The sequence below is a fragment of the Juglans regia genome, chromosome 11, assembly GCF_001411555.2.
Source record: "Juglans regia cultivar Chandler chromosome 11, Walnut 2.0, whole genome shotgun sequence".
Taxonomy (NCBI): Eukaryota; Viridiplantae; Streptophyta; class Magnoliopsida; order Fagales; family Juglandaceae; genus Juglans; species Juglans regia.
The window spans coordinates 23,249,401-23,277,336 of record NC_049911.1 but is presented as its reverse complement, the minus strand read 5'-3'; the positions used below and the strand labels follow the sequence as shown (position 1 = coordinate 23,277,336).

Sequence of the window (27,936 nt, the reverse complement as noted above, 5' to 3'; positions counted from 1 at the left end):
ACATGCATTTACAATTTTATGTACGGAGTAAAAGACCTATTTTATGAGAAACCTCCCTCCCTCACCCAGCGCCCGACTTTCTCCCTTTTGACCCTCGCCCCTCTGCCCAACAACCGGAGTTCTCCCTTTCACCCCTCCTCGCCTCTACGTCTCTCCCTAATGGTGCTCCCGGTGATCTCTAAAGTATTCTTCCTCTTCGTGAAAGATAAATCATTGTAAACAAGTCTTCTTACTCACTTCATTACATTTATATATAATCATTTGCTGCTCATGCTGGCTCAGGTTGTCAGTTTTCTTCTTCTGAACATGTACTTGCATTTGGCGTGGTATCTGCAGTCTGCACTCCATTGTAAATAGCGAAACTCTCTGAAGCATCTTTATCTTCTCTATTATCTAAACGCACTACCATTTTGAGCAACTTCAGTACATTCTCAACACCTTTGCTGAAGGGGGGAAAGTGGGTAAAAATGGAAATCAGCTAGGTTGCAGGGTGAGCATTTTATTGCTTCGATTTTATCAATGTTAAACCACAGCTCAGTTAAAATATTTATCCTTATTTCAATAAAATTTACTTTTACCTATAAAAAAAATAAAATTGTAAGGGATTTTTTGGCAAGCCCCAATTTGGAAACACAAATTATTCTTCTACGAAGCTGGAAAGACTAGGATATTGTCCTGAGGCTTCTACTCTTCAAAAGTTCTGGAAACTTTGTGAACAACAGCTCAACATTTCAGGTGACTCAACGTTTTTGCTTCCTCTTTTTGCTAGTAGTATGGTGCTATGTTTGGAATAACTATGATAGATCACATCAAGATTGAAAGGCTATGCTGTCACTCGTTTTTACATATTTTTGTGGGATTGTTTATTGATACAATACATTCAAATAGATCTTTTTGGATGGGTTTCATTTTCTTTTTTGATATGGAATAGATCTAAAAAAATGTAGGTGAGAGTCTTTTGCATTTTTCCTGAGATTTGAACAATCAATGGCATTACATGAATGGGTCAAAAGTACATCGTTAATTTTATGGAAACACTGAATTTCATCTTTTTGAAATTTTTATTTGTCAAGTGGGACTGTCTTAATTTTATCTTAATTTATTGAATAGTTTAAAATTTTATAAAACCATTGATACATGAGAAAATGAGTGATGTCCTATCAATCTCGATAAAGTGGTGCCTTATCATAGTTTATCTCATCCTAATTAAATGATCGTTTGCTGGTTTGTAATTGAATTGAACATTTTGTTAAAAAACTGGTATCATCAGGAATTTTGATACTTATATAGCGACATATACGAATATTGCCTGAGCCGGTTGGCGAGACTAGAGATCATATAGTAAATCTGTTCTAAAACTCACTAAAGATTGATACAGAGTTACAAACTTCACTAGAATTCCTATTTAGCTCCAGCTAACATGGTAATATCAAAAGCCCCATGTGAGTACAATGATTTTGAGGACCTTCTCTGCATCAATGAATGGAAATTCTATAGTAAATAAGTAGCAAAGCAGGCATCCTGATTCCAAGCACAAAGGTACTAATCCATTGGAATCATATATTCGAACATCTAGCATGCATGCCAATCAAAGCATTGCAATTTAAATAACATCAAACTCTGAATTTTAGTTTGAACACATTCTCTTTTCTCAAACACGTTCTCTTTTATAAGGGCTCACCACATAATATATGAAAGGGTAAAATCATCTACTCCATCAAATTGCACAATTGAAGGGAGAAACAAAAAACCTTGCACATATTTACATTCAGAACTTTGCCAGCATAAAAGTTTATCTGGCCTAGTCACTGAAGCCAAGTAGCCAACATGTTAACCTTGAAGAGATAGATATATTTCACAAGTGAGCAACAAAGATGATGAGTGTATTCTTGGCAAGTTAACTAGACACAAGTCTAGATAAGGCCCCAATAGAGCTTTTACTTGAACAAAAATACATAAAATGTTTCCTAGAGGCAAGTATGAAGTATGGCCACGCTCTTGAAAAAACTCCATTCATTCAGCTACACACATTATATTTTGCATACAAATTTGAAAATGACAAATGGCAAATGATATAGGTTTATATATATATAGATATTTTTGGGAAAAATATGCCTTTTACCCACCACAAACTACCGCTCCTTTTCATTTTACACCTTACTGCATGAGTTCCAATTTTGGACCCAAAACTACTGGTATCTTTCACTCTGTACCCTCAATTCAAATTAGAACTGTTCATACGGGCCAGGTTTTTTCCTGGCTCGGTCCGGGTTCCGGTTTCCGGCCCGGATTTGATTCGAACTGGAACCCACATTTTTGGTTTCCGCCCCCTCTTCTGTATCTCATTCCATGGCTCTCTGTCAAACCCAAAAGCTGCAATTGCATATATATATATATATATATATATATCTCTCTCTCTCTCTCTCTCCTCTTCGAGTTTCTGAGGCTGCTATTCTACATTATCGAGATCCATAGAGGTTCTCAATGTGGTGGTTGAGGTTGATCTCTCTCTCTCGCTGCCGTGTCTATCTCGCTGGAGACCTTTCGGTAAGTCTCTCTCCCGATCTGTGAACAATGAATGTAAATATGGGTAGATCTGGTGATTCGGTGAACTGGGTCTCTTCTTTGTGCTTGAACTTGTCGAATGAGATTTTTGCTCTGTTTTGCCGTTCCCTTTTCTCTTCCATCAAAGAATGAATGTAAATATGGGTAGATCTGTTGATTCGGTGAACAATTAATGTAAATATGGGTAGATCTTTGGATTTTCTATTTTTGCTTTGTTTTGTCTTTCCCTTTTCTCTTCCATCAAAGAGGTGCGTCTAGTTTCTGTTTAATAGTTTTATTAAATTTTGATTGCAAAGTTGGCACGCTATGGTGAAGATATTCTTCGGCTATATCAAATGTTTTTTCTTTTCTCTTCCTCCTCGTTGAGGGGTATTTTAAATAAAATGGGTATGAAATTGTTCCTTTGAGTTTGGGTTTATTTAGTTAGAAAGTTTTTTATGAACTTTGTGGCTTATGCATCGAAGAATAAACATTTATTCTGCGCATGAGAGCTTCAACAACCAACATTAATACCTTATGTGCTCATAGCTACTGAAAACAAAATCCAGATATCACCCTAAACACATCTCTTGCGTGGATTGTAATCGTGATGATCGAAGTTTAGCCAAACTCAAATCACTGTCATTGTCACTGTCCATCATTTGCACCCGAGAATATTTTTATTGTATAATTTATTGACATTATACTGTTGAAGCTGTCAAAAGTGCAACTTTTGAGGTATGCATCATACACTCTATTTCTTTCATTTCGCATATATTATATGGAGTAATGGAGTCTTATACTTCTTGATGTTTTGTTGTTCTATATGTTAAAGGAATTTAAAAGCACGAGTAATGAAGAAGCTGCAATTTTGGCTGCTTCTAGAGCTACATCCACTGTTATTGATGCTTCTAATTCAATTGAAGTTTGAAGGTATGCACTTTCGGATCTAAGCATGTAATACAAATATTAAATAACAATGTGCTGCTTTTGAATGCTAGCATAATTTGTTAGTTTAAAAATAGTCTAATAGTACTTCCATGTGATGGTTTCAGGAGTTCTAGCAGTGCAGAGACAATGAATCCACACAATACAGAGATAGAAACTAATGAGGATGAAAATACCTTTCAGGGAATAATGGATAAGGAGTATGAAAAAGCAGAAGACCAACCTTTGTAGTTTATTATTGTGTGTTGGAATTTGATTAAAGCAATTGATGTGTTTTGTAAAATTCTTAGCAAATTATTTCAAATAATGTAATATGTAATGAGTTGTATCATGTATGTTGTATGCATTTGGATTTTATTTTATTTTATAAAATCATTCTAATGATACATCAATATCATATAAATAATATAAGGATTTATGTAGGAGAAAAAAAAAATGGGTTCAACCCGGAACCCGGATTCCGGGTTTAAAAAATTCGTTTCGGCCCGTTCTGACCTGGGTTTGAAATCCGGGTATACCTGGATTCTCGGGTCGAAGCCCGGATGAACAGCCTTAATTCAAATCTAACTGTTAATTTAAAAAAAAAAAAAAATAAGTAGGAATAAGGCCTGAAAACACCATAGACTTGTTGAGCCATTCCTAATTGCTTCGCCTATGTCATCTCCAGCAATTCAAATGTCTGGAAACTCTTAATAAGGTGTATTTGAGATTATCAACAATTTCGGGTACATAAAGCTACGTGAGTTAAAAACCATCAGTGTATGCGGTTTCAAAAGGTCAAGATTACTGAACAAATATTTAATATCGGACAACCAAAAGATTTTAGTATCCAAAATAAAGGAAAAATAATAATAATCAAAAGTTCCGGTACCTATAGTTTAGGAATAGAAAAATTCTTGGTATATATCAGCCGTTGCGGGGATGGCCGTCGGTGGGTGTTGCTAGGCCGAGGGATGGCCTTTATAGGGTGGCGCTGGGCAGGCGACAGGGGAGGAACGAGGGGCGACGCAGGACAGAGTGATGGGCAGCGTGGGGTGGCACTGGACTGAGTGATTGGCCATCGCTGGGTAGGCGACGCAGGTGCTGGGCAACGCGGGTGCTATAGACGCAGGATGAGCCTAGAATTCGAAATGCATTGAGTATTTGGGTAGAACGAGCGTTTGAAAAAAAAAATGACAACTAATCATGGAGCTTTTGATTATTATTATTAGTTTGTCTATATGCATCTTTAAAATCACATATTTTAAAGATTTATTTTGCATATCAAGAAAAATTCCCACATTAGATTATGCATATTTGAATCAAATAATAATAAAATATTATTATTTTAAATTTTTTTTCTTAATTTTTTTTTTATTTTTTTTATATATTTTACAATTAGCACCATGTGCTCAAAAGTCATATATCTAAATATTACTAATTTCATATATCAAAATGACCAATTTTATCAATAAATATTAATATGTACTAAAAAATACTTTAAATCATCAACTTAATACAAATTTTATATATCAAAATCATCTTAATATAAATTTTACAAAGTTGATTTTAATGGATAGGAGAGAAAAATATATTTAAAATAATGTTTAGAGAATGAATAGTATTTCTTCAAATTTAAAGAAGCACTATTCATAGCTATGTAAAAATTTAAAGATGCATAAGTTAATGTAGATGAATTTAAAGACATATTATGCAAATATAAAGATGAAGACGAAGATGAATAAGCCATTACTAGTGCTTAAGGTGTGCTACGGATCAAGGCTCGTTTATTTTTGCAGATGAGATGAGATGAATTGATATTAAAATTACCTATAAAAAAATGAGTTGAGATTAAAATTAAAAAGTTGAATAAAATATTGTTAGAATATATTTTTTAATATTATTTTTGTTTTGAGATTTGGAAAAGTTGAATTGTTTATTTTATTTTATATTAGAAGTTGAGAAAGTTGTAATGATGAGATGAGATGAGATGAGATGAGATGTTTTCTGAAAACAAACGAAGCTTACTCTCAGGTAGGGGTGGGCAGCGGGGCCCCGTTCCCCGCTGACCCGCCTCGTTCGCCCCGCCCCCGCCCATGCGGGGCGGGGGCTTCGGCCCGCTTAAGCGGGGTGCGGGGGGCCCCGCCCGCACCCCAGGGATGATGCGGAGGCAGGGGGCGGGCCCCGCTTAAGTTATATATATATATATATAAAATATAATTAAAATTATATATATATAAAAAAATACAAATAAGTAGAGTGAAACGGCGCCGTTTTGTTATAGACAAAACGGTGCCGTTTCACTTAGGACTGGTAAGTGCAGCTGCCCCTCAACTAATAGTGAAACTAGTGAAACGGCGCCGTTTCACTATTAGTTAAGGTTCCCCCCCCTCCCCCTTCCCCGCGTCTGCTTCCCAGTTCACTCTCTCCTTCTTGAACTCTCCTCTCTCACTCTCTGTCTCTGAGTCTCTCGCCAATCTCTCACACTCACTCTCTCTGAGTCAGTCTCGCACTCGCATCCACAAGCCTCTCTCTTTCTCAGTTGAATCTCCGTCTCGCACGAGCAGCACCACCGCTGCCACTTCTCCGTCTCCGTCTCTCACTGGGATTTCGCCGCCACTCAAAGGTAAGAAATTTGAAACCCATTCTTTTTTTTTTTTTTGTTTTGGATTGGAGATTGGAGGAAGGTTGGGTTGAATCGGAGATGGAGGATGGGAAATTTGTGAATTTGTGTGCTGTGGAGAATTTTGTGCTTGTGTTTGATTCGTCTGTTTCTTTGTACTTGTTTATTTGTAGATTGGAACCCTAAATCAATTTAGGGTTCCAATCTGAAATTTGTGCTTGAAATTTAGGGGTTTCAATTGAAACCCCCAACTCAAGTTTAGGGGTTTCGGACTGAACCCCTAAAATTGAGGGGGTTTCAATCCGAAACCCCAATTTCAGTTTGGGGTTCACTGATAGCTCTCCCACCCCTACCAGTACCCCTGACCCAGAACCTAACCCTACTCCAACCCTTGGGAGTGGGAATACACCTTGCCTCGCTCCTAAGCCCACACAAAGTAAGAAACCTGTTTCCGTAGTTTGGTCTCATTTTACCAAACTAGAGGGTGGTGACCCCAATAACCCACAAGCTAAATGTAATTATTGTGGAAAAATATATGGATGTCACTATAGGAAATATGTTACATCACAGTTAAAGGTCCATTTAGAGGAACAATGCAAGAAGAGTCCAATATTAAGATCCTTAGTGGAGAAGGGTCAATCAAGACTAGAAATTGGACTGAAAAAAATGGCGGATGGGAGTAGTGGGGGTTCAACATTGAAGGGGTTCACAAAGTATAATGTTGATAAGTGTAGAAGGAAGTTAGCTCGTATGGTTGTCATAGACGGGCTACCTTTTCAGTTTGTGGATGAGAGAGGGTTCTAAGAATTTGTCCAAGAATTGGAACCTAGATTTATGCTTCCTTCTCGCCACACTGTGGTAAAGGATATTAAAAAGATGTACTGGAAAGATAAAGATGTTTTGAGGGGCCAATTGGCGGGTTTGGTAGTTTGCCTCACTACCGATACTTGGACTTCAGTCCAAAATTTTAATTATATGTCTTTGACTGTCCATTTCATTGATTCTGACTGGATTCTCCATAAAAAGATTATCAAGTTTTGTCAAATAACTGATCACAAGGGTGAGACAATTGGGAAGGCCTTAGAGGCCTCAATCAAGGAGTGGGGGTTGAGTAGGGTTTTGACAGTTTCGGTTGACAATGCCTCGTCTAATGATGTCGCCTTGGGATATCTGAAGACTTATCTTAAAGAGGCAAATAAGACATTCTTGGATGGTGAATATTTGCATGTTAGATGTTCTACACATATCTTGAATCTAATTGTGACTGAGTGGTTAAAAGATGTTGATAACTTGGTTGCACGAGTTAGATTGGCTGTGAAATTTGTGAGGTCTTCTCCTTCTAGATTGGAGAAATTCAAGATTGCTGCGAAGAGTGTGGGCATAACATCAAAGAGGGGTCTTTGTACTGATGTTCCCACCAGATGGAACTCAACCTTCTTGATGTTGGAGGCGGCCCAAGAATATAAAAAATCCTTTCAATTATTGGGTGATGAAGACATTCAATATGTCAAATACTTTGATGAGCACGGGGGTTTAGGATTGCCTAATGATGATGATTGGGAGGTAGTTGCTACATTTGTTGATTTTCTCGGGCTGTTTTATGAAGTCACGTTGAAGTGATCTACTTCTTTGCACCCTACATGCTATGAATTTTGTCAACAAATATGTAGGGTGAAAGAAGAATTAGACGACATATGTAGGGGTTCCAATCTAAGGATGAGGGGGATGACATTGACCATGAGGGTCAAATTTGACAAGTATTGGAGAGATTTGACTAGACTCAATATTTTGTTATATGTGGCTACTATTCTTGATCCCCGTCTAAAAATTTCTGGCATGTTATATGGTTTGGGACTTGCGTATGATCAGGCATGGACTGATCTTATTGGTGAGATGGCCCGCGATACCCTTCATAGATTTTATGATGAGTTTAATGCAATTAAGGGTGGTACTACATTTACTACACCTACACATATCCCAACACCTCCTCCAGACACCGGGGCAACAAAGAAGCGTAGATTGGCATGGACGAAAACCCTCGCACATAATCCCACACTAGTCCATCAATCTACGGAGGTGGTTTCAGAGTTAGACAGTTATTTTTCAACGGATCTTATTCAAGAAGATGATGATTTTGACATTTTAGGATGGTGGAAGGTAGCATCAAAGAAATATCTCATCCTTTCTGAGATTGCCCGTTGTATATTGGCCATCCCTATTAGCACCGTTGCCTCAAAGTCTGCCTTTAGTACCGGAGGGCGCATATTAGATCCTTTCCGTAGTTCATTGTCTCCTACAACTGTGGAGGCATTGATATGCACACAGAGTTGGACGATGGGAAATTGGGGTGGGCTCCGACTCCGACGGAGTCGGAGTTGTCATTTCCGACCTCCGACTCCGACCGGATTCAGAGCCAAAATTCCCCTCCGACTCCGAGCGTAGTCGGAGTCCGATTCCGATCGGAGGTCGGAGCTCCGACCTCCGATCGGAACTCCGACTGGAGTTCGGAGGGAGTTCCGAACGGAGGTCGGAGCTCCGACTCCGAACTCAATTTCAGAATTTTTTTTTAATTATTATTTAAATTTTGTTGTTCAATTTCGTTTCAGATAGTGGGCAACATATATATATTTTTTTAAAAGTTAACCATCTACAAATATTTGGTTTATTCAAGAGTTTTCAATAATTTAAATATTCGTTCTGATTTTGTTACTGAATTTTGATTATATCTTTAATTTGTTTTATGTCCGCCTGAAATTTAGCATTAAAAGTGCTCATGACTCATGAGTTGAAAATTACACAAATTTAAAATTTTATAGAAAAGAATGATGGTACGAATTTGTATAATTCGATTAATTTCAGTTGGATAATAAATTATAAACTTTTGAGAGATGATGGATAAGTACTAATAGAAATTATAGAATAAAGAGTACTTATCCCACGTATTTGCTCGGGATATAAGTACATAAATATAACTATATAAATAGTTTAAAAAGTAAATAACATGTATGATGCAGCCATAAGTTATAACAGTCTCATTTATAACGTAATAACAATATGACTCAGTCTTGAAATATAATTACATAAAAATTAAACACGGGTTTCACTCAAACCCCAATGTTCCATTGGTCACGCCTGAAATGAAGATAGAAAGTAGCAATCAATAGATGAAAAAAAATTGATAATAAAAAATTATATACGGTAAAAGAATAATTTGATTCTTACCAAGAAAGGAGGTTCTCTCAACTCCATCACAACTCTCAAGTAGCGTCCGTTCCAAACTCTCAATCATCGGTAATTATGTTAGGGTTCACAATTAGATCTATAAAATCATAAAAAGTAGAAGTTAGAAACATTAAAAATAATTAAATCATCATTTAAAAGCATATAAACTTACCCGATTCAAGCCTATAGCTCTCGGCATCAACGCCAACGGTATCTAGTCCAATGGGCGTTTCACTTATCCAATTCTGTGTGCAAACGAGGGCCTCCACGGTTGACGGTGACAATGAACTCCGATAAGCATCCAACACGCGACCTCCAGTGCTAAATGCCGACTCTGAGGCAACCGTAGTGACAGGAATGGCTAGCACATCTTGGATACTTGGAATTAACTTTCCACCAAGTTAATAACTGAAATACATCACTAGGTGCCTCGACAGCTTCCATAAAATATCGTTCAACCTCAGATGTACAATGCATAATATTCCTTGTTGACATGAGTTGATGATACTGCCGTATGACACGATTGCCTCTAACCCCTACAGATGGGTCAGTATCACCTGAGGGAACTGTCGATCCTGTCGGCCTCGAATGTGAGGAGCTACCAACTGCGGATGAAGGCTGAGCACTAGTACTGTAGTAATGATATAAGTCATCAACATCACTTTTTAGCAATCTAATAAACTCTCCAGCCTTCACTGCCCCGAGGACGGAATTTACCCAAAATTCTAGAACGGCCAACTTAACTCGAGGGTCAAGGATCACAACCACAAATAGCAATCTATTTATCTTCTCAATATTCCCCCAATATTTATCATATTTGATCTTCATCCTCGTAGCCATATCAGATAACAATCCAGCAGAGTCAGTACAACTATTTTCCAACTGGAAGTGAAGCTCTGAGAGCTCACTGAAAAATGAGTTCGCAGTCGTATATTTGGATCCAGATAGTCGCATGGTTATCTCATAAAAAGTTCTTAAAAATTCAACAAAATAACTCACACTGGTCCAATCATGTGCGTCTGGCGCACCGAGCCCCTGTCCTGCTGGCTCCAACAAAGCATACCTCAGGCCCCCATCCTCGACCTCCATCCGCTCGAATGCTTTTTGGTACTTCTGTGCCACATCCAACATCATGTATGTAGAATTCCATCGAGTCGGAACGTCCAAGCACATCATACTAGAACATTCAATCTTCAAATCTTCTGCTATTGCCTTAAACTTGGCAAGCCTTTGAGGGGAACCCCTCACATATCGTACAATGTTGCGGACTCGGGTTATGGAATCATGAACCTCTTTTAATCCCTCAACAACTATGAGGTTAATGATATGAGCACAGCATCGAACGTGAATAAACTCGTGGGCCCGAATGACATCATCTCTCACCGTCGTGTTCCGCTTAAACCAATCAATTGCTGTTTCATTCGCACTGGCATTGTCAACTGTAATACACAACACTTTTCGAATTCCCCAGTCCTTTAAACAATCATCCATCTTCGCCCCAATGGATGCACCTTTATGATCTACAATTTCTTTAAAACCAATAATTTTTTTATGCAAAATCCACTCACTGTCAATGTAGTGTGCCGTGATACACATGTAGCAGACGTTCTGTATGGAAGTCCATGTGTCAGTCGTAAAAGATACTCTTTGGCCAGTGGTAATAAACATCTTCCTCATCTCCTCCTTGTCCTTCGCATGTCTCTTCATACAATCTCGCATCACTGTATACCGTGATGGAATGGGAAATCGTGGCTCAACAAAATTTAGAAACTTTCGAAAGCCTCTTTTCTCGACTGTGGTAAATGGCATCTCATCAGTAATTATCATCTCTGCAAGCATGTCCCTCAACATCTTCTCACTGTATTGAGGATGACCAATTTCTTAGTCTGTGTACCATCAGTGGCTGTAGAAGTTTGGTAACTGAGGTTGGTCTGATCAGTGGCTTGCAATCCCTTCGCTATCTTATATCGTTGGCAACCATTTAGATGTGCTATCAACACACTGGTACCTTGCTTCTTCGAATGGCATCCACAAAGTGATCCACAATAATGACATCTTGCCACTGGGTTCGCAATTTCACCAGGAATTTTGGTGAAATGCTCCCATGTCCACGACCTCTTTTTAGAAGGTCGTGGTGGTTGATCTTGCTCAATGGGCATCTCCTCCTCCTCGTTGAACATATCTTCATCCTCTATATCAACTGGGAGTGGGAGTCGACTACTCGCACAAGATGTAGCTGCTCTAGATGTAGCTGCCCTAGATGTGGCTCTAGGGGTGGAAGTACCCACCGGTGTAGGAATTGTAGCATTGGCATCCGCTACATCCCCTTGTGGACGATCATCTCCACTATGTCTAGGATCCATATCACAATCAATGAAGCTGAAAAAATTAAATTAGAAGCAAAAAATTAGTTTAAAAATAAACTAGGCTATTGTATTATACAATAGGACATGTATTATTGTATCATAATAATACATGTATCGATGTATTATTACATTGAGGTTCGGTTGATGTGCGCTTGACTCAGACGAACCCATCCAGATGGGTTCGCTCGACGTGCTCGCGCTCGAGCAAGAGCCATACAGAGAGGTTCGCTCGACGTGCGCTCGACATAGCGCTCGAGCAGAACCCATCCAGAAAGGTTCGTCGATGTGCGCTTGAAGTGGCGCTCGAGCAGAACTCATACAGAGAGGTTCGCTCGACGTCGACGTGGCGCTCGAGCAGAATCCATACAGAGAGGATCGCTCGACCTGCGCTCGACGTCGCGCTCGAGCAGAATCCATACAGAGAGTTTCGCTCGATGAGCGCTCGACGTAGCGCTCGAGCAGAACCCTTCCAGAGAGGTTCGCTCGATGAGCGCTCGACGTAGCGCTCGAGCAGAACTCTTCCAGAGAGGTTCGCTCGATGAGCGCTCGACGTAGCGCTCGAGCAGAACTCTTCCAGAGAGGTTCGCTTGACTTCCGCTCGACATATCGCTCGAGCCAATGTTCAATACAACGTGCGCTCGACTTGCGCTCGACACCTCGCTCGAGCGCAAGTCTTCAAAACAATGTAAAATTCATGTTTTTGAGCGCCGTGTTGGGGACTATATTGAATATTCAATACACAAGAATCACAACTACTGGCTCCAATTCATAAGAGACGTGCTTGAATTAAATTTAGGGCTCATAAATTTAGGGCTCACCGTAGGTGGAAGGCTGGAAGCTGAATAGAGGGACGGCGGCAGGGAGGAGCAACGACGAACGGTGTTCTGAACTTCACTGGTTCACTGGTTCAGTCACTGGGACGGGAGACGCGAGAGAGAAGTGAAGGAGGAAGAAGAAGTGAAGAAGGAAGAAGGAAGAAGAAGAAGTGAAAAGGAAGAGGACGCCGTTCGTGAAGAAGAAGCCCCTTCAAGAAGGAAATATGGAACGACGCCGTTCCATATTAAGTGGAACGGTGTCGTTCAAATTTTTTTTTTTTAAACCCAGCTCCAAAACGACGTCGTTTTGGAGCTGGGTTTTAAAAAAAATTCGGAGTCGGAGTCGGAGCTCCTTCGAGCTCCGACTCCGACTCCGACTCTGAATAATTATTCGGAGCTACTCCGAATTCCGACAACTCCGACTCCGTCGGAGTCGGCATCGGAGCGGAGGTCGGACGGAGTCGGAATTCTCGAAATTCTGCACACCCCTAATGGGAAATGATATTTATGTTCCGGATGTGTTAGATTTTAAAGAGACCGACGAAGAAGGTGGTGATCAGTCTGGATCTGGACCATCTGGTAATTATTATTATTATTTTATTATTTTGATTTATTTATATTCATTTCAATTTCATCAGTATTAATTTTAGTATTGATTGTTGTAGCAACACATGAGACGACTCAGACGATGTCTACCTCCACTGCTATATGAACATGTGCTCAAGGCTCAAGCCTCAAGACTATTCCTCTGGCCGCCCCAAATTTCACAGTCAAAGACCCAAACCGCTCGCATATTTTTTTAGATTATTAATTTCGTAGATTTTTGAATTTTGAATCAGTCTATCAGATGTATATATTATATATTTTATTTGTAATTTTGTAATGTTGATACAATGTCCCTTGGACACTTTTATTTGTAATTTTATAATTGTTTAGACAGTTAGACTTTCCATTTTATTTTTGTAATAGCTTAGTTATTATTATTATTTATTAGTTTATTAGGTAGTAAACTTATAGTCTATACTCTATAGTAGTATTTCATTAGTCTTAATTATATAAAATTGTGTATGTATATATTATTTTCATTCATGAATTTTTTTTTTTTAAAAAATGCAAAATTATATTTTTATGGGCCTAAAATGGCCCAGAAGCTGTTTCTGGGCCATTTTCGGCTCATTACAGTCTGGGCCTTTGGCCCAGTAGTGGTGCGGGGGTGCGGTGCGGACGGAGGACCCCCTCCACCCTCACCCCCGTCAACCGGGACGGGGTCCCCCGCCCCCGCACTCCGGGGGCGGGGGGCAGATGATTATTGTGGCCCCCCGCCCATGGGGAGGCGGGGTGGGGGCTACCCCTGCCCCGTATGGGGCGGGTAGCATCCCTACTCTCAGGCCCAGCACCTCTGTGATGCATTTCAACGCCCGCTCCATTCCAACCTCACATGAAACCCTTATCCCTTGTACTCAGCACTCAACCTCACTGCTATTTCTCTGTGCTTTTACTCTTAGGCCCCAAGTAGTAGTACTCTACTTTCCTAGGCCATTTTCTTCAACCTCCACCAGGAGACCCAAATGGAACTCAGCCACCAATGTTATCATCACCAACCCCACTCTGCTAATCATGGAGTCATGCACGACCATGCTCCAACTGAAGCAAATTCAAGCCTGCATGACCGTCAATGGCCTCATTACTCACACATACGCTGTGAGCCGAGTCGTAGCCTTTTGTGCTCTTGCTGACATCGGTGACGTTAATTATGCCCATGAGACTTTTCCTCAAATCCCAAAGCCCAATACTTACATATGGAATACGATGATCAGAGGCTACGGTAAAGCTAAAATTCCCACTGTGGGTTTTTGGTTTTTTCGTTGTATGGTAAGAGAACGCGTCGAAATGGACCGTTGGAGCTTTGTTTTTGCGCTCAAGTTGTGCGAGCAGTTTTGTGCTATTTCGAAAGGGGAATCAGTTCATTGCAGGTTTTGTAAGATGGGTTTTAGTTCGGATTTGATAGTACAAAATGGATTGGTCCATTTCTATGCTGAGCACGGGTGTTTGGATTTTGCACTTAAAATGTTCGATGAAACTCTGGTGAAGGATGTTGTTACTTGGACCTCAATAATTGAGGGGTATGTGGTGCATAATTGCTCGGATGAGGCTTTGGAATTGTTCAATCTGATGCTGCTGAGTGATGTTGAGCCAAATGAGGTTACCATGATTATTAACAGTGATTCGGGAAGAAGATGAATCAGAGGCGCGAATGAGAGTAACAGAAATATATTCCTTTTGTTCGTATCTTTACATGCACGATGTGTGCTGCTATTTATAGATTACATAATGAGGTAAAAGAATAACAAATTACGAAAACAACTCTAACAGAATGTACAACGTGCAATATTACTGCTCTTCCTTTTTATCTGGTGGAACCGTGTGTATGGAGAATGATTGTGAGTTCAATATCCCCCCGCAAGATGGAGAGTAAATATTGATTACTCCCATCTTGGATAATAACCTGTTGAACGTGGGAGAATGGAGTGGTTTGGTGAACAAGTCAGCTAGCTGATGAGCGGATGGAACGTGTGCAGTGGAGATCTGACCAGCCAATATCTTTTCTCGAACAAGATGGCAATCAAGTTCGATGTGTTTCGTGCGTTCATGAAACACTGGGTTCGCGGCAATGTGCAAGGCTGCTAGGTTGTCACAATGTAACGTGGCTGGGTCTGCGATGGAGATGCATAAGTCTTGAAGAAAGTATCGGAACCATGTGAGTTCACAAGAAACAGCTGCCATGGCTCGATATTCAGACTCGGCGGAGGATCTTGAGATGGTATTTTGTTTCTTCGATTTCCAGGATATTAAGGAATGACCAAGAAAAATGCAGAAGCCAGTTGTTGACCGACGTGTGTCCGGGCAATTTCCCCAGTTTGCATCAGAGTATGCCACGAGTTTAAGTGTGGAAGATGCAGGAAAGTACAGACCTTGACCAGGGGTGGCCTTGACGTATCGAAGAACTTTCAAAATGGCATTATAGTGAGGGACCCGTGGTGTGGCCATGAATTGACTAAGCAAATTCACACTATAAGTGAGATCAGGCCTCGTATTTGTGAGATAGATCAGCTTCCCAACTAGTTTTCTATACAAGGCTGGGTCATGAAATAGTTCACCATCATCTTTTGCGAGTTTGATGTTGGGTTCCATAGGTAAAGGTGAAGGTTTAGCTGCAAGTAACCCAGTTTCAGCAAGGATGTCGAGTGCATACTTGCGCTGACAGAGTTGGATACCTGTCTTGGATCGAGCTACTTCCATGCCAAGGAAGTATTTGAGAGATCCGAGTGTTTTGATCTTGAATTTGGTTGCCAAGAATGCTTTTACAGCATCACTAGAAGCAACGTTGGAGCTGAGAAGAATGATGTCGTCAACGTAGATGAGAAGAGCAACAAAAGAGACAGAGGTGTGCTTAGTGAATAAGCTGTAATCGGCTTTGGACTGTTTGAAACCAAATTCAACCAAGGATGAAGACAATTTGTGGTTCCACTGACGAGAGGCCTGTCGTAAGCCATATAGGCTTTTGTGTAGGCGACAGACTTGATGAGTTTTGGCTGCGGGATGACCAAGTGGAGGCTTCATATATAATTCTTCATCAAGCTCCCCATATAGGAATGCGTTGTTGACATCTAATTGTTGGAGATCCCAACCTTGAATGGCTGCTACAGCAAGGAGACAGCGTATAGAAACAAATTTTGCAACGGGAGAAAAAGTGTCATGGAAATCAATTCCTTCACGTTGGGTGAACCCTTTTGCAACTAAGCGGGCTTTGGCACGTTCAATAGATCCATCAGCTTTGAATTTATATTTATAAATCCATTTGCATGCTATCGGTGTCTTGTTGGGAGGGAGATCAACTATGGACCATGTCTTATTATGCTCAAGTGCAGTGAGTTCCTGTTGCATTGCTTCACGCCATATAGGTTGTGTGATGGCTTGAGTATATGAAGTGGGTTCAGTGTGTGTAGAGATGGATGTGGTAAAGGCTTTAAAACATGGTGAGAGTAAGTGATATGAAATGACAGAAGAGAGAGGAAACTGTACCTTTGAATCTGAGAGATGAGATGTTCCACTTCCTTTCTGCCTGGATGCCGATTGGAGTGAGTTATGTGTAATGGCTTGATTACAGTGGAAGTCTTTGAGGTAAGCTGGGGCTTTGGAAGTTCTGGTGGAACGTCTTGGAAGAAATTGAGGTGGATTGGTGGTGCTGTCTAAGTGAGAGGGGTCAGCAGTTGGAGATTGGGGCGATGGAGTTATGTCTGAGATGATGTGAGAGTCGAATTGCAGTATGAGTTACCAGACATAGAAGAGTTGGATGCGCTGGCAGTGTTGGCTGCAAGTGCAATGGTAGGGTTTTGATGAGATTGAAGCAAAGCAATTAGTTGACTATATTGCTCCTGAGTGATAAGCGGTCCATTGTTGATTTGCTCCTGTTCAAGAGTAGACTGATTAGCATATGATTTGAATTTGGAGGCATTTTTATGACCAGGAGGAAAGCCATGGAGTTTGTAACATTTCTCTTTGGTATGCCCGGGTATGTGGCAGTGAGAACACACAGGAAGATTGGGGTTGGCTTTGAAACAACGTTCCAAAGAGTGTCCAGGGATGTTGCAATGTGAGCAATGTAGTCGATCCTTGCGAGATGGTGCCATGTTGCGATGATCTGATCCTCTGATAACCATAGCAAGTGGAGTGGAGGAAGAGTGAAGCTGCCTACGTCGCTCCTCCTATTGGACCATTGAGAGAACACGATTTAATGTAGGAAGTGGATCGTGAAGTAGTATTTGAGCTCGGATTGAATCAAATGAGTCGTTGAGACCCATGAGAAACTGCATGACTTTGTTCCTGTGTGTATAGTCCAGTAATGTCTTCACAGATCCGCATGTACATATCGGCATGGGCTCATAGATTTCCAATTCATCCCAAAAACACTTGAGTTTGTTGTAATATTGGCTTACAGAATCATCCTCTTGCACAAGAGAAGAAATGGATTTGGATAGCTGGAAAATGCGAGGAGCATTTTGGATGGAGAACCTCTCACGTAGATCATTCCATACGTGAGTAGCTGTGTCTGCATGAGCAATGCTTGAGCGATGTTCTGAACCAACAGAGTGCTGGATCCAGGCAATTATCATGTCGTTACATCGTTCCCATGGCACATAAAAAGGATCAGAATCGCTTGTAGGTTTAACTATGGTGCCATCGATGAATCCGAGTTTGTTTTTGATGTTTAGAGCTCGCCGCATGGTTCTAACCCATGTGACATAATTTTCAGTGGTTAGAAGATCGGGAACAAGAGGAGAAGAAGCTCCTTCTCCTGGTTGGATGAAATAAGGACTGGCCGGGTGATGAGGATTGGTGTTTGGATTTGATGCTGTGTTTGACATACTTGAATTTGTGTTTGCTGATGTTTCTGAATCTGAGTCTGTATCAGAAGTTGTAGTTGTCATGCTCTTGATACCATATTAACAGTGATTCGGGAAGAAGATGAATCAGAGGCGCGAATGAGAGTAACAGAAATATATTCCTTTTGTTCGTATCTTTACATGCACGATGTGTGCTGCTATTTATAGATTACATAATGAGGTAAAAGAATAACAAATTACGAAAACAACTCTAACAGAATGTACAACGTGCAATATTACTGCTCTTCCTTTTTATCTGGTGGAACCGTGTGTATGGAGAATGATTGTGAGTTCAATAATGATTGCGGTACTTTCGGCATGCTCACTGAAAGGGGAATTAAGTATGGGGAAAAGTATCCATGAGTACATACAAAATAACAAAATTTCTTGGAGCCCGAACTTGCAAAATGCCATGTTGGATATGTATGTAAAATGTGGTAGTTTGGTCACTACTAGGGAGATTTTTGACAACATGAAGAATAAAGATGTGTTTTCATGGACTAGTATGGTTAATGGGTATGCAAAGTTCGGGGAATTGGAGCTGGCAAGGAAGTTTTTTGATGACATGCCCGAGAGAAACGTGATTTCTTGGAATGCAATGGTTGTTGGTTATTCTCAAAATAATCAACCAAATGAAGCTTTAAAATTATTTCTTAACATGGTAGAGGCAGGATTGGCGGCAACAGAGAACACTTTGGTATGTGTGCTTTCTGCTTGTGGTCAACTGGGTTCATTGGATTTGGGTTAATGGATTCACCACTATTATATCCATCAAAAGCGGATTCAATTTAGTTTGATTCTGGAAAATGCTGTTGTTGACATGTATGCAAAATGTGGGAGTCTTCATGCGGCTGCAACTATCTTCAATGAAATGGTGGAGAGAGATTTGGTTTCCTGGAATTCCATGGTTGCCGGATATGCTTCTCACGGACATGCTACAAAAGCCCTTGTCCTGTTCGAGCAGATGACCCGATTGGGATTTAGGCCAAACGACATCACATTTGTGGGTGTGTTGTCAACTTGCAGTCATGGGGGTTTAGTTTCAGAAGGTCAAGACTATTTCAAAAGCATGAAAAGAAATTTTTGGATAGAACCAAAAGTTGAACATTACGCTTGCATGATTGATTTGTATGGTCGAATTGGGCAACTAGAAGAAGCTTATGAATTAATAGAAAAAATGCCAATGGGAGCAAGTGTAGCAGCATGGGGTGCTCTTCTTAATGCTTGTAGAATGCACAAGAATGTTGAGCTGGCTAAGGTTTCTGCCTATAAGCTGTTAGAGTTGGATCTTGAAGACAGTGGCATTTATTCATTACTGGCAAATATTTTGGCTTATGAGAGAAGATGGAGTTGATGTAAGGATGGTGAGATGTATGATGAGAGAGAGGGGTGTCAAGAAGACTCCTGGACGTAGCTTGATTGAGATAGAGGGTGAGTTTCATGACTTTTTGGTTCCTGATGAATCACACCCTCAATCTGAAGAGATGAATAGAGTATTAAACCAAATATTTTTGTTGTGCCAACTGAAAGACTATATGCCCAATGACAAAAAGCTCATAAACTTTCATATGGATTGTGATGAGTTATAGATTTGAGAAGAATTTTAGAAATAAGATTCAGAAAAGATTTTAGAAGAATCTGTTGGCAAAAAAGCACATCACATGGACCACGGTCTTCGGGCCTTAAACAACTGAGAATTTACTGTGTTTTCTTTTCAATTTTATGAGGAACTTTAGTTACTTGTTAAGATTTATCATATCAAAGTCGTTCTTTTCCATTGACATTGTTGTTCGATACCTTTTAGGTTGTGTTCTTCTATGATCTCAGAATGTACAACATAATAATAGGTGGTGTTTTCTTGTAGAGAAATGTAGTATTCCGGTTGGTTTCTCTTTTACTGCTCTGGGTTACTTGAATTTGAGGTTAACTTTCCATATGTTCCTACTTGATGCTTGAAAAGCTGCTTTAGATTGTCAATAGGTGAAACTACTGGGGTTTGTTTTCGTATTTTTGGTGGGGGTTGTTGAAATTGGATTACCATATTGCAAATCCCTCTGTTGAATATGAAGTTTTCTTGTAGGGAAATGTAGATTCCTACTCTTAGCAAAGGAGCATTGTGTTATTTTGTTCTGTCCCGACAATGCATTGTCACCTGGGTCCATATGTCCTATCAAATTCCTGCAAGTTGACATTCCCAATCAATAATCATTCCAATGTTTCACTTTTGCATAAATGCATGGAAGAAGTAAACTTTAGTGCTCTTCATGCTCATGTTTTTGCAAGTTTCATCAAGTTTTTAATGATTTCGTGAAGCTCAGATTTACTACACGATCTCTAGTGTTGCCAACCAGCTCAGGCAATATTGGTATCTGTTGCTTTATAAGAATGAGATGAATGGGGTCAGATTTTGGGTTACACATTTGGTGTGTGTGTGTGTAACTTGCCAATTAGAAGTTTCTTAGTTTCACTTTCTGTGTTGTGGGGATTTTTTTTCGGTTTATAGTGTTAGTTTATCTATCTATTTTTTGCCAAATAATAGGAACTGAGTTGTATGTATTGGTATTCATTGATTTGTTTCCACACATGGACATAAGCCCTAGTTGGGTAAACCATGCAGATTTTTATGTTTCTTTGGTCTTGTTTGCTCTGTTGTGATCTCTCATGCTGAATTTTCTTGCTTTCATTGACACCATAATTACCACCAAGTACGTGTGCCATTCCCACTGCTCATATGCTGTAGAAATTATTAAAATATTTGCTTCATTCAAAGTCAGTTTCCCAACCAATTATGTTTTGTTTAGAACATCCAGGTCCCATATAGGCTTCCATCACTCATCTGCATGATGAACATTAATTTATCATTTCTTCTCAAGAAAGGGTTGGACATGAATTAATTTGATTCTATTTGCTTAACCTCTGAAGAACTGTTGGCTCATGCATAAAGATCTGTTCAGCAGCATAACAGAGCTCACCCACTTCATAAGAATCCAGAAAGAACCTCCTATTTGGAGGAGCTTTCCAGTTCCGAGGCCTGAGCAATGTGTAAATAATCTGGCAAGGGTACAACTAACAACTTTGTACATAAAACTAATCCAAAAGAAATAGTTTGACAAATTGAGTGCAGTGGTGTTGTCAAATGGCTTTAGGCGGGCGTACTCGGATCACTCTGTTTTTGTTCGTCAGCAGAATTCAGGTGTGATCATTTGAGTTTTTTATGTGGTTGTAAGATGCCAGTTCATCCCAAAAGGACTTCAGCTTGGTCTAATAAAGGGAGATTTATTGTTGGCCTTGTCTGTGTTCAACAATGCTCTTCTGGATTTGAAATATGCGGGAAGCGTTTCCTTGTGAAAAACGTTCCTTGAGATTGGAGAGCGGCTCATTATGCGACAAACTCATAGGTCGCTACTCTTTATAGTGATAGTTACCCCAGAAATGGGACACTTATTGGACCTATACAAGGCCCAGCAGCAGCTTCTCGAGACTAAATGCTTACCTTCTTATGTAAGCCCTGAGGAGGCTTCTGCCTGGCAAACTTTTTAGTAGGGTATGAAAGGTCATTGTTCAATGGAATTATTCGTCTGCTCTCATTCTCAAACTGATCCAAAGATAACTGTCTTACCATCCCACCCAGGTTACCGACAGCCTCTTTAGCAACTACAACCTGCAACCATAGAAGAGTATGATTTTGCAGCTTGAAGAAGGAATAAAAATCTGGATATACGACAATGATGCGAAGGCCATACGGCTCTTGGATGAAGACGAACATCTGCCTCAGTATCACTACCATCTGAAATTGTTTCTGTTGCTTGAGAGTTTTCATCCGAGACAGATGTCTCTTCAGCAGATGCAGCCTGCACAGCTTGCCAGACAGCACTAGCTGCTTCTGCTTCAGCAGCAGAAGCCTCCCTCAGTTTCTCCATAGAATTTTTGTCCATGCTGCTTAGGATGTGCATCATGAAAGTTCTTATAAGTATGAAGAGAGTATTTGAGAGAGAGAGAGAGACAGTGAGTGATACCTCATGCCACTCGATGAAAGAATCTCTGCTCCACCATCCAAAGTTGGTGTTGTCTCAAAAGGAATCATACTAGATTGATTCACTTTGGTACTTGTTACTGGTGGAGCTCTCTCAGATGTTATTGCAGGAGAATTAATGTCAGGCTGATAAGGTGGATTTTCTGCAACCAGAAAATCATCCAACAGCACATCTGCACAGAGTAACATATTTGACTATATTTTTGTCACAAGACTCGCAACAATAGCTGTAGGGAAAAAAAAAACAAGAGAACACATAGCAAGACCAGTAAACATAATGAAAGAAGCAAGAACATCAATAAATGTGAAATTATGTTGTCAACCTAGCTGGAGATAACATCCCATTAATGATTCATTTCTTTAACCATGTAATCCAAGGAAGAGTTAGAATAGTCACTCTACTTCTTGCGTGAACTTAAGCTCATGCCTCTGTAAATTAATATATGAAGCTGGAAAGACTAGGATATTGTCCTGAGGCTTCTAGTCTTCAAAAGTTCTGGAAACTTTGTGAACAACAGCTCAACGTTTCAGGTGACTCAACATTTTTGCTTCCTCTTTTTGCTAGTAGTATGGTGCTATGATTGGAATAACTATGATAGATCACATCAAGATTGAAAGGCTATGCTGTCACTTGTTTTTACATATTTTTGTGGGATTGTTTATTGATACAATACATTCAAATAGATCTTTTTGGATGGGTTTCATTTTCTATTTTGATAAGGAATAGATCTAAAAACAATGTAGGTTAGAGTCTTTTGCATTTTTCCTGAGATTTAAACAATCAATTGCATTACATGTATGGGTCAAAAGTACATCGTTAATTTTATGGAAACACTGAATTTCATCTTTTTGAAAGTTTTATTTGTCAAGTGGGACTGTCTTAATTTTATCTTAATTTATTGAATAGTTTAAATTTGATGTCCTATCAATCTCGATAAAGTGGTGCCTTATCATAGTTTATCTTATCCTAATTAAATGCTCATTTGCTGGTTTGTAATTGAATTGAACATTTTGTTAAGAGACTGGTATCATCAGGAATTTTGGTACTTTTAGTGTACTGCTTCTTGTTTTTGTTTGGCTTCTAGACTCGACAACAGTTATGGACTTAATAATTTGATCAAGGTTGATACTTGGAAGATACGATTACCAGCTTTGTTCCCTGCTGTACTTATTTGGATTTCCATGTTTAGAAATCTAGATTCTTATTCCTGCACATTTCTTACAGACGAGACAGAAGATGAAGAGGTGAACAAAGAGTATGTTGAGGAGACAAATAGAGATGCAGTCATGATTGCTGCTGCAAAGTTGGTTGCTGGTGATGCAGTTCGTAAGGTGAACATGGTTCTGTTGTGTCCTCTGTTTTGTCTTTTTTGTATTATTATATTATTGTCACCGGGTGTCCAAAAACAAGAAAATTAATAAATACCTTAACAACACACTATACTACTAGTAAACACTGATATGATATATTTTTAAGTGGCTTTTGGACATACAATATCAGTTAAATACGTCAAATTAATAAATATGGCTGAGGTTAGCATTATTGATAGGCTTTGTTCAACCTGAATGTCAACTTTTACAATTGAAACCAATCACCTACCACCAGTTGTTTAAGGCCCGAAGACCGTGGTCCATGTGATGTGCTCTTTTGCCAACAGATTCTTCTAAAATCTTTTCTGAATCTTATTTCTAAAATTCTTCTCAAATCTATAACTCATCACAATCCATATGAAAGTTTATAAGCTTTTCGTTATTGGGCATGCAGTCTTCCAGTTTGCAAAGCAAAAATATTTGGTTTAATACTCTATACATCTCTTCAGATTGAGGGTGTGATTCATCAGCAACCAAAAAGTCATGAAACTCACCCTCTATCTCAATCAAGCTACGTCCAGGAGTCTTCTTGACACCCCTCTCTCTCATCGTACTTCTCACCATCCTTACATCACCTCATCTTCTCTCATGAGCCAAAATATTTGCCAGTAATGAATAAATGCCACTGTCTTCAGGATCCAACTCTAACAGCTTATAGGCAGAAACCTTAGCCAGCTCAGCATTCCCGTGCATTCTACAAGCATTAAGAAGAGCACCCCAAGCTGCTACACTTGCTCCCATTGGCATTTTTGCTATAAATTTATAAGCGTCTTCTAGTTGCCCAATTCGACCATAAAAAGCAATCATGCAAGCGTAATGTTCAACTTTTGGTTCTATCCCAAAATTTCTTTTCATGCTTTTGAAATAGTTTTGACCTTCTGAAACTAAACCCCCATGACTGCAAGCTGACAACACACCCACAAATGTGATGTCGTCTGGCCTAAATACCAATTGGGTCATCTGCTCGAACAGGACGAGGGCTTTTGTAGCATGTTCGTGAGAAGCATATCCGGCAACCATGGAATCCAGGAAACCAAATCTCTCTCCACCATTTCATTGAAGATAGTTGCAGCCGCACGAAGACTCCCACATTTTGCATACATGTCAACAAAAGCATTTTCCAGAATCAAACTAAATTGAATCTGCTTTTGATGGATATGATAGTGGTGAATCCATTGACCCAAATCCAATGAACCCAGTTGACCACAAGCAGAAAGCACACATACCAAAGTGTTCTCTGTTGCCGCCAATCCTGCCTCTACCATCTCAAGAAATAATTTTAAAGCTTCCTTTGGTTGATTATTTTGAGAATAACCAGCAACCATTGCATTCCTTCGGTTAAAATGTATCACGGAGGTGCGGGGCCCGAAAGTAAATGATCTGTAGCACACCTTAGCGGTCATTTTTTTCCCCTTAAACGCTCGTTTTACCCAAATACTCAGTGCATTTTGAATTCTAGGCTAATCCTGCGTCTGCAGCACCCGTGTCGCCCAGCACCTGGGTCGCCTGCCAAGCGCCACCCCGCAACGGCCATCCCTCGGCCCAGCGACACCCACCGACGGCCATCCCCGCAACGGCTGATATATACCAAGAATTTTTCTATTCCTAAACTACAGGTACTGTAGCTTTTGATTATTATTATTTTTCCTTTATTTTGGATGCTAAAATCTTTTGGCTGTCCGATATTAAATATTTGTTCAGTAATTTTATTTTGTTTTTGTAAAAAAGCAGTATGAGTAATGATCTTGACCTTTTCTTTGAAACCGCATACACTGATGGTTCTTAACTCACGTAACTTTGTGTACCCAAAATTGTTGATAATCTCAGATCTACCTTATTAAGAGTTTTCAGACATTTGAGTTGCTGGAGATGACATAGGCGAAGCAATTAGGAATGGCTCAACAACTCTATGGTGTTTTCAGGCCTTATTCCTACTTATTTAAAAAAAAAAAAAAAATTGAACAATTAGATCTGAATTGAGGGTACAGAGTGAAAGATACCAGTAGTTTTGGGTTCAAAATTGGAACTCATGTAGTAAGGTGTAAAATGAAAAGGAGCGATAGTTTGTGGTGGGTAAAAGGCATATTTTTCGCAAAAATATCTATATATATATAAACCTATATCATTCGCCATTTGCCATTTTCAAATTTGTATGCAAAATATAATGTGTGTAGTTGAATGACTGGATTTTTTTCAATAGCGTGGCCATACTTCATACTTGCCTCTAGGGAACATTTTCTGTATTTTTGTTTGAGTAAAAGCTTTGATTGGGGCCTTATCTAGACTTGCGTCCGGTTAACTTGCCAAGAATACACTTATCATCTCTGTTGCTCACTTGTGAAATATGATCATCTATCTCTTCAGCATTAACATGTTGGCTTCAGTGACTAGGCCTGCTAAACTTTTATGCTGGCAAAATTCTGAATTTAAATATGTGCAAGGTTTTTTATTTCTCCCTTCAATTGTGCAATTTGATGGAGTAGATGATTTTACCCTTTTATATATTATGTAGTGAGCCCTTATAAAAGAGAACGTGTTTGCGAAAAGAGAATGTGTTTGAGCTGAACTAAAAGTTTTCCTGTCTTTTGTACAGAGCTCCGCCAAGATACAGTTTTGAAGTGAGGTCATTTTCATTTAGGAATTCATCTGATTATGTCTAAATGTCAGTTTATGAGCCATCAACTATGATTTCTGTTATCTTTCAGTTTTCTGGAAACTGCCTCTCCCAATTTTCAAGAGCCAAAGAATCACTTGTAGTTTGTGGAGAAAGAATGCTTTAAGAATTTTTGAACCTTCTGGTGTCTTTTCTTCCTTAAGATGTTAAAGTTTACTAAATTTACTGTATTTTAGTTTTTTTCTTGGACAACTTTGTAATATTTGGGAGACATGATTATAGTTGACAGGTGGTAATTCTCCGACCCATCCAGGTACAGGGCGTTACAGTATGTGGAGATTCACTTGCTTTTCAGATACTTCTTTCCCGATTGGTTTGAATAAAATCAGGTCACCTGAAGGTTTACTACCCTTAACAGAAATTTGAGCATCCCTTGCTTGATTGGCATTGTAATGAAGAAGTCTGTGATACTCTGCAAATATTTTTGATGACTGATTTTTTTGGTTATGTGCCCCTGCATTAATAGACTCGCCAACCTGCATGAATTACTTCCATCCTTTCGAACTAAAATTCAGAGTTTGGTGTTATTTAAATTGCAATGTTTTGACTGGCGTGCATGCTAGATGTTCGAAGATATGATTCCAATGGATTAGTACCTTTATGCTTGGAATCAGGATGCCTGCTTTGCCACTATATTCACTATAAAATTTCCATTCATTGATGCAGAGAAGGTTCTCAAAATCATTGTACTCACATGGGGCTTCTGATATTACTATGTTAGCTGGAGCTAAATAGGTGTTCTAGTGAAGTTTGTAAGTTTGTATCAATCTTTAGTGAGTTTTAGAACAGATTTACTACATGATCTCTAGTCTTGCCAACCGGCTCAGGCAATATTGGTATCTGTCGCTTTATAAGAATGTGATGAATGGGGTCAGATTTTGGGTTAGACATTTGCTGTGTGCATGTGTAACTTGCAAATTAGAAGTTTCTTAGTTTCACTTTCTGTCCTGTAGGGATTTTTTTGGTTTATAGTGTTAGAACTGAGTTGTATGTATTGGTATTCATTTATTTGTTTCCACACATGGACATAAGCCCTAGTTGGGTAAACCATGCAGATTTTTATGTTTCATTGGTGTTGTTTGCTCTGTTGCGATCTCTCATGCTGAATTTTCTTGCTTTCATTGACACTATAATTACCACCAAGTTCGTGTGCCATTCCCACTGCCCATATGCTGTAGAAATGATTAAAATATTTGCTTCATTCAAAGTCAGTTTCCCAACCAATTATGTTTTGTTTAGAACATCCAGGTCCCATATAGGCTACCATCACTCATCAGCATGATGAACATTAATTTATCATTTCTTCTCAAGAAAGGGTTGGACATGAAATAATTTGATTCTGCTTAGATTTTTGCAGTTAGAAAGCAAGCTATGTACTCTCTTAAGGACATTGTGCCTGCAGCAGAGAACAAAATAAATATACAATTCATAGTTTTGAACAAAGGCAAGACAGCATCAGATGGCCAAAATTAGACATGCTTGGCACTTGTGGCTGATGAGACAGCCGCAGTTCACTTCCAGCTCTGGGGGGATGAGTGTGATGCCTTTGAGCCTGGTGATATTATCCATCTAACAAATGGAATATTCTCTTGCAACCGGAGAAGTTGGTTGTTGAGGGCAGGCAAGAGAGGGAAGGTAGAGAAGGTGGGAGAATTCACCAAGGCATATGTTGAGACACCCAACATGAGCGAGATTGAATGGGTTCATGATCCAAGCAAGTCCAAGTTCATGCAGAAGGCTGTTATTTCACCCCATTCACGCATTTTCCCGCCATTAGCTTAACTTTTGCACCTTTTGTTGCATGTAATGGTCCTTCTCACTGCATTTCAGAATTATCAACATTGATGAGATTGTAGTTTCATGTATTTCTTACTCTCTTCAAATCATCTTTAATCAACAAAGGGATTTTACTTGCAA

At 39.5% G+C, this 27,936-nt stretch overlaps 3 protein-coding genes and 1 pseudogene across 3 annotated transcripts; 3 read left to right on the top strand and 1 right to left on the bottom strand.

Annotated features, from left to right (window-relative positions):
- Positions 1–61: 61 nt before the first annotated feature.
- Positions 62–27,936, top strand: LOC109021252 (annotated as a pseudogene).
- Positions 13,965–14,738, top strand: LOC118343792 (pentatricopeptide repeat-containing protein At2g29760, chloroplastic-like). The gene has a single exon (XM_035682572.1). It carries the CDS (start codon positions 14,115–14,117, stop codon positions 14,736–14,738), a length of 624 nt encoding a protein of 207 aa, XP_035538465.1. The 5' UTR covers positions 13,965–14,114.
- On the top strand, positions 18,414–19,295 carry LOC109021250 (pentatricopeptide repeat-containing protein At3g29230-like). Its single transcript, XM_035695872.1, has 2 exons — positions 18,414–18,638; positions 18,720–19,295. Exons 1-2 carry the CDS (start codon positions 18,414–18,416, stop codon positions 19,293–19,295), a joined length of 801 nt encoding a protein of 266 aa, XP_035551765.1.
- On the bottom strand, positions 20,835–22,194 carry LOC109021253 (serine/threonine-protein phosphatase BSL1-like). Its single transcript, XM_035682700.1, has 4 exons — positions 21,958–22,194; positions 21,685–21,877; positions 21,435–21,602; positions 20,835–20,992 (listed from the first exon to the last, which is right to left on the bottom strand). Exons 1-4 carry the CDS (start codon positions 22,161–22,163, stop codon positions 20,843–20,845), a joined length of 717 nt encoding a protein of 238 aa, XP_035538593.1. The 5' UTR covers positions 22,164–22,194; the 3' UTR covers positions 20,835–20,842.

What these genes read in the sequence shown, in the direction of transcription:
- LOC118343792 (XM_035682572.1), top strand. Translation starts at nt 14,115, where the DNA reads ATGGAGTCATGCACGACCATGCTCCAACTGAAGCAAATTCAAGCCTGC.
- LOC109021250 (XM_035695872.1), top strand. Translation starts at nt 18,414, where the DNA reads ATGAAGAATAAAGATGTGTTTTCATGGACTAGTATGGTTAATGGGTAT. An exon ending in CGGCAACAGAGAACACTTTG is followed by an intron (nt 18,639 to 18,719) that starts GTATGTGTGCTT and finishes ATCCATCAAAAG; the next exon opens with CGGATTCAATTTAGTTTGAT.
- LOC109021253 (XM_035682700.1), bottom strand. Translation starts at nt 22,163, where the DNA reads ATGTTACTCTGTGCAGATGTGCTGTTGGATGATTTTCTGGTTGCAGAA. An exon ending in CTTTCATCGAGTGGCATGAG is followed by an intron (nt 21,878 to 21,957) that starts GTATCACTCACT and finishes CATCCTAAGCAG; the next exon opens with CATGGACAAAAATTCTATGG. An exon ending in CTCAGGGCTTACATAAGAAG is followed by an intron (nt 20,993 to 21,434) that starts GTAAGCATTTAG and finishes TACCCTTGCCAG; the next exon opens with ATTATTTACACATTGCTCAG.